A 6,765-nucleotide genomic window follows, 5' to 3' on the forward strand; every position below is an offset into this window, starting at 1 on the left:
TACGGGAGCAGAAAGCCTCATCTTTCTCCCGTAGAGCGGCTGGTAGTTTCGAACTGCAGACCTTGAGGTAAGCAGCCCGACTCATAGTCATCCTCCATTTTATGACCAATGTGAGTAGCCAATATGAACCCACCAGTCACTCTGTGGGAGTAGCTGAGGCTTTCTGCTCCCAAGATTTGCAGCCTTGCAAACCCTATATAGGGTAGCTATCTATGAGTTGCAACCAACTTGATGGCATTTAACAAAAGAGTTGAAAGGGGAGTTCCTTAAGGGTACAGCCTACATCCAATATATATGGATGCCTGGCAAAGCTTAGTCTTTCCAGGCTACATCCAACTCACCATCCTCTGACTGACAGTTCTTGGGATGTGAGCCAGCAGCCTACTCCCTGACCACAATCTCTTGAGTCCAGAGATGGCTACCAGCTGCTCCACAGGAGAAAGATGAGGCTTTCTATTACTGTAAAGACTTGTTGTTGTTGTTGTGAAGTGCCGTTGAGTCAGTTCCGACCCACAGTGACCCTGTATAGGGTTTCCGAGGAGCAGCTGGTGAGCTTGAACTGCCGACCTTGTTGTTCAAACAGCTTTGCAGTCTGGCGCATTAACCCACAAGCGCCACATCAGGACTCCGATTTATAACCTCAAAATCCCTAAAAGGGTCACTGTGAGTTGGAACCAACTCGACAGCACACAACCACCAACCTCCACCACAACTAAATGATCCATTTCCTTGAAGTAAGCCTTTCTAGATATATGAGTATAAATCAAAAAGTATTGTTACTAAGGTTCCAGCTCACAGGTTTGTTCCAAACAAACCATTTTTAAACACGTCTCTGCAATCAGTGGATAGCTGCAGACAAGTCCTCAGTAGCAAACCTGGGTGCCTTCAATTAGAAGTCCAATCAAAACAGTAGCTCCGGTGGTGATCTGCTGTACCAGTTCAATTCAACCAGAGGTCAACTCAGAAGGTTATGGCTGTTTGGGGTGGGGGGTAGGGGGGTGTTCTTGATACATTTTCTCAAAGGACACAAAACAGTCACAGGGGCTTAATATGAAACCTTAAGAAAATTGAAAACTACACAGGTGTGAAAAAGGCCAAAAAAGTTGCACTGATCATTTTTTTTAATCACAACAGAACTCCTGCTCATTCTTCAAGGGTAGCAAGGGCAGTTGTATGAGAATTTCCCTGGGAAAACTTCAGAAGTATGAAAACTTAGATGGAGACTATATCGAAATACAGTTGCTTCAAATTTTGATTTTTCTGTTTAATAAATGTTTTTATGATTTTGCAGCAAAAATTTTGACTTACATATATGTTGTTGTTGTTAAGTGCCGTGGAGTCAGTTCCAACTTATAGCAACCCTGTATAGGGTTTCTCAGGGGCAGCTGGTGGGCTTGAGCTGCAACCTTGTAGTTCACAGTCCTGTGCTTTATCCTATGGCACCTCACCAGGAGTCCTATCTACATATATATGATGAGGCTTTCTGCTCTCTCAGAAAGGTTTACTATGAATCGGAACCAACTTGACAATACTTAACAACATTATATTTTATACTCCAAAATCGATCTCAGACCCATCCACTTCTCTCCATGTCCACTGCTAACCACATGGCCCCACCACAACCCTGTTGCCAGGATAGCTACCATAGCCCAGTGCTTTTCCTCAGACTCTTTCCACTTACCAATCCATTCTTCACACAGTCGTCAAAAAGTGATGTTTTAAATCATTAACTTAAAAAAAAAAAATTAATCCATGGTGTGCAAGGCCCTGAAACCCCAGCTGCCACTGGCATAAGAGCGATAAGGCTGCCTGCTACCTTAAAGATTTACTCTCACTGAAACCCTATATAGGGTACCAGGACTCCGGGTGTGGTGCTGTAGGATAAGCACTTAATTGCTAATCACAAGGTTGGCAGCTCACACCTACCAACTGCTCCTCAGAAACCGTATACAGGGGTTTCTATGGGTGGGAACCAATTGGACCGCACTTAACAATAACAAGAGTCTAAATGAGCGCTGGTAGCATAGTGGTTACGAATCAGGCTACAAACTGCAAGGTCAGCAATTCGAAACTACCAGCTGTTCTGTTGGAGAAAGATGAGGCTTTCTGCTCCCTTAAAGATTTACAGCCTCGGAAACACTGTACAGGGTCGCTATGAGTGGGAACCGACTCCACGGCACATACCAACAACAAATGAGCGCAAGGTCGTGTGAACCTCAAGGTCGGCTGTTCAAGCTCACCAGCTGCTTCTCAGAAACCCTATAAAGGATCGCTATGGGTCGGAACCGACTCAATGGCACTTAACAACAACAACAAAATGAGCCCTGGATTGTAGTAGTGCTGGACTGAAACCGCAAGGTCAGCAGTTTAAACTCACCAGCCACTCTGGGAAACTCCATACAGCAGGATAGCTGATTAAGAACCAACTTGATAGCACACAACACCGAATCTATAGGAAGCCCTGGTGGTTAGTGGGTTATGCGTTGGGCTGCTAACCCACGAGGTTAGCAGCAGTTCGAGGCTTCCTGAACTCGACAAGATTTACAGCATCGGAAATCCTGTACAGGATCACTATGAGTTAGGACACACTCGACGGCATCTAACAATAATATGAATCTAAATCAGCTCATTAGCTGTGAATTTTTAGTTTGGTTCTACTTTCTGGGCATTTACTAACTTGAGTGTATGAGAAAATCCAGCAGAACAAAAAAATCCAATCGGCCTGAAGTGTTCAAAGAGGATGATTTAGAGAAACTGAAAAAGATCCTGTTAACTGTGTGGCGTCTGCAATAGCCCACGGGCTATATGGGTCACCGCCCGACACCGCGATGTGCACGGAATGTTTTGCGATACGAATCGTCAGGCCAGCCGGCAAGCAATCCGCGAGTGCCCGGGGGAAAGTGCGAGGGCCGGCGAACCCGAGTCAAGGAGGCCTGTCAGTAGCCGCCCGGATCGTCAGGCTGAAACACAACGGCTGAGGCCCGCAAGGAAGGTTTCGGGTTTGAGGAAAGGGAAGCGGGCGAGGCACCGAGCTCGGTCTGGCCCTCCAGTCCGACTTCCGCAGAGGCGCGTCCGGCGCGGGACACTCACCCTGGCGGTCATAGGAGCCGCGGACCGCCGCCCTGCAGGGCAGACGAAGCCGGTTCCATGAGGACCAGCTACATCTGTGGGCCGCGGCGGCGGCGGCCAGGCCAGGTAACATCCTGGCGGGGCGACAGCCGGTACTCCAACACCGCCTCCTGCCTCCCCGCCGTCACCGGCACCAACTGCCTCCATAGACTGAACACCTGCGGATCTTGACGCCTGCGCCGCCCGAGGCGGCCTGAACGACCCGGAAACGTTAACGTCATACACTGTCGTTTCCCCGCCTCCGCGGGAGGGAGCGGAAGTGATGTATCGCGCTGGCGCGAACCGCGAAAAAGCGGACGTATGTGAAGTTTGTTCACAGCCTTCTTTGTTTTTTTCGTCTGTACTTTATCGCGTTGGAAATCAACCCATAAATTTTATCTGAGCTGCCAGAAAAGCCCTAGGAGAAATTACAAAGCTTTATCTACTTTCAGTTCTCCTGGCCAAAGCCATTGTGTTGTAAATGAGAGGAGAAACGAGAAGGAAGGACGAAAGATCTGTTCGAGTATTATGAGTCTCGCCCTGGAGCCTTCCTGCATCCGCCCACGTGGAGCCTAACGTTACTCTGTGAACCTATGTCACAGCACAGCATTTTCCTCCCTGAAACACCGCTGTCGGTAGTTACAGAGTGCTTAGTTATAGTGCCTCTAACAAACAAATTTGTTTTCTAACAAACTAGAAGACTTGTTGTTAGGTGCCATCGAGTCAGTACCGCTTTATAGCGACCCTATGCATAACAGAAGGAAACACTGCCTGGTGCTGGGCTAACCTCACTGTTGTTGCCAAGATTCAGCCACTTTGCCAACCCATCTCACTGGGGGTCTTCCTCTTTCTCTGACGCTCCACCTTATCAAACATGATATCCTTCTCCACTGACACTGGAAGTGTGAATTTAGCTGGCATTAAGGGAAGACTTTCAATCTCTCTTTTCTCAGCGATCTTCATGGGATTTGGCATGCCCCTCCATCTCTGCTCACTAACTAGCTTCATCTCTTTTTATACAGTTATCTGAAGTCCTGGTGTGGCTCTGTGGGTTAATGCTCTGGACTGCAAGGTCAATTTGGACCACAGGTCCAAGCTCACCAGCTGCTCCTTGGAAACCCTATACAGGGTCACTATGAGTGGGAACCGATTCCACACTTAACAACAACAGTTATCTAAAAAGACACTGGCTTAAAACCATATGTTAATCCTGTTTATTAACATAACAAAGACCACATTACCAAATGCTTATTGTGGAGCCACATAGTTTAATCCAAACCTTTACCTTTTGCCCCGCAATGATTTATGTTATTGCCATTTGATAAACAGATTCACCCCATCACATCATCACAAAAGTGTAAAACCAACTCAAATCCAAAATATCATTGTGAATACTTAAGTATTCTGAAATACTTAATTAAGGGTGAGACTAGGAATTTTTTATTCCTCTTCATCTGTGAACCTGTGAATACATTTTATCTGTTTCCAAAGTACAATGATAGCTACAAATTAGAAATCTGAGAGATTGGAGGAGAGATGGGATAATGCACACCAAACAAGCCCTAAACCCAGAAAAACATTTACATTAGCTCTGAAGGCTTGAAAATAATCCTCTACTCACTGAGACCAGGTGGGCAATGGCCCTGCCCTATAAACCTTGGTGGTTGGCCACATCCTCTGGATTCTGGATGGATTCTCCACCTTCCAGGACAACTGGGAAGGCAATGCTGCTCTCTTGTCTTTCAGTGACCTCATTCTCCTAGTCCATCTCAGTGATGACCTCACCTCCTTTGGGTGGGAGGTCTCTTCCCCTATCTCAGCTTGCCAGCTTGAGTTTAAGCTCTTTTATATGGCAAAAGATACTGCCTCAAGACGTACCATACACAAACCCTGTCTCATTAATATCACAAAGAAAAAATATTCCTAAATTGGATTATAACTACAGGCATGTTGTTGTTAGGTGCCATCCAGTCTGTATTAAACCAAACACTGCCAAGACCTGGGCCTGCCACACAATTGTTGCTACACCTGAGTTCTTGCTGCTGCCACTGTTCCAGTGCATCTCATGGGGGGGGGAGGGGGGTTGGGGGTGGGATCTTGTTCTCCAGTCTTTCACTTTACGAAATATGAAAACCTTCTCCAGGGGTGGGTCCCTCCTGACAATCTGTTCAAAGTATAAGAGCTGCAATTTGTCCATCCTGGCCTTTAAGGAGCACTCTGGCTGCCCTTCTTCGAATAGATCTATATGTTCTTTTGGCAGCCCATCGTACTTTCGATATTCTCCAACACTATAACTCAAATGCATCAATTCTTCTAAGGTTTTCCTTATTCACTGTCCGACTTTCACATGCATATGAAGTTATCGAAAATACCATGGCTTGGGTCAAGCCCACAATAGTCTTTAAACTGACATCATTGCTCTTCAACACTTTAAAGAGGTCTTATGCAGCAGATTTGCCTAATGTAATACATCCTTTGATTTCTTGACTGTGCTCCCATGAGTGTTGATAATTGATCTGAGCAAAATGAAGACTTCCACAACTTTCGCCACTTATACAGATATTGCGTATTGGTCCAGTGGTGAGGACTTTTGTCCTTCTCACATTAATGTGTAAACCATACCAAAGGCTGTGGTCTTTGATCTTTATCAATAAGTATTTTAAGTTGTCTTCACTTTCAACAAGCAAGGTAGTGTCATCTGCATATCACAGGTTGTTAGTGAGTCTTCCTCCAATCCTAATGTCAAATCTTTCTTCATGTAATCCAGTTTCCCAGACTGTTCGTTCAGCATACTATGGTGAAAGAATACAACCCTGGCACACACCTTTCCTGATTTAAAACCATTCTGTGTTCCCTTGTTTTGTTCAAACAACTGCCTCTTCTTCTATATGCAGGTACCTCATAAACACAATTAAGTGTTCCAGAAATACTCATACTTTGCAATGTTGTCCATAGCTTGTCATGATCCACACAATCAAAAGCCTTTGCATAGTTAGTAAAGCACAGGTAAACATCTTTCTGGTATTCTCTACTGTCACCCATCTGATGTCTGCAATGATATCCCTTGTTCCACGTCTTCTTCTGAATGTAGCTTGAAGCTCTGGAAGTTCTATGTCAATGTATGGTTGCAGCCATTTATTATTATTATTTTTTTTATCTTTAATAAACCTTTACTTGCATGGGATAGCATTGATATTGTCTGATGATTCCTGCATTCCATTGGATCACCTGTCTTTGGAATGGGCACAAATATGGATCTCTTCCAGTCAGTTGGCCAAGTAGTTGTCCTCCAAATGTCTTGGCATAGATCAGTGAGTACTATGTACTACCTCAGTTTGTTATAAGATTTCAATTTGTATTCCATCAGTTCCCAGTGCCATGCATTGTTTATGACTTCAGTACATCTTGAACTTCTTCAGTATCATTAGCTCTTGATCATATGCTCCCTCTTGATGTGGGTGAATATTGACCATTTCTTTTTGGTACAGTGCCTCTGTGTATTCCTTCCATCATCTTTTGGTGCTTTCTGCATCATTCAGTATTTTGCCAATAGAATCCTTCAATACCACAAGTCGAAGTTTTAATCTTTTCTTCTGTTCCCTCAGCTTGAGAAATGCTGAGAAGTTCTTCCTTTTTAGTTTTCTACCTCCAGGTCTT

At 44.9% G+C, this 6,765-nt stretch overlaps 1 protein-coding gene across 1 annotated transcript in view; it reads right to left on the reverse strand.

Moving 5' to 3' along the window:
* SLC30A9 (solute carrier family 30 (zinc transporter), member 9) overlaps nucleotides 1–3,202 on the reverse strand; it is a 145,056-nt gene extending 141,854 nt beyond the window's left edge. The window contains exon 1 of the mRNA XM_006876608.1: nucleotides 3,091–3,202. Within this exon, the coding sequence (XP_006876670.1) occupies nucleotides 3,091–3,202 (112 nt within the window). The remainder of the gene's footprint in view (nucleotides 1–3,090) is intronic.
* Between the last annotated feature and the right edge of the window lie 3,563 nt (nucleotides 3,203–6,765).

The sequence above is a fragment of the Chrysochloris asiatica genome, unplaced genomic scaffold, assembly GCF_000296735.1.
Source record: "Chrysochloris asiatica unplaced genomic scaffold, ChrAsi1.0 scaffold00394, whole genome shotgun sequence".
Taxonomy (NCBI): Eukaryota; Metazoa; Chordata; class Mammalia; order Afrosoricida; family Chrysochloridae; genus Chrysochloris; species Chrysochloris asiatica.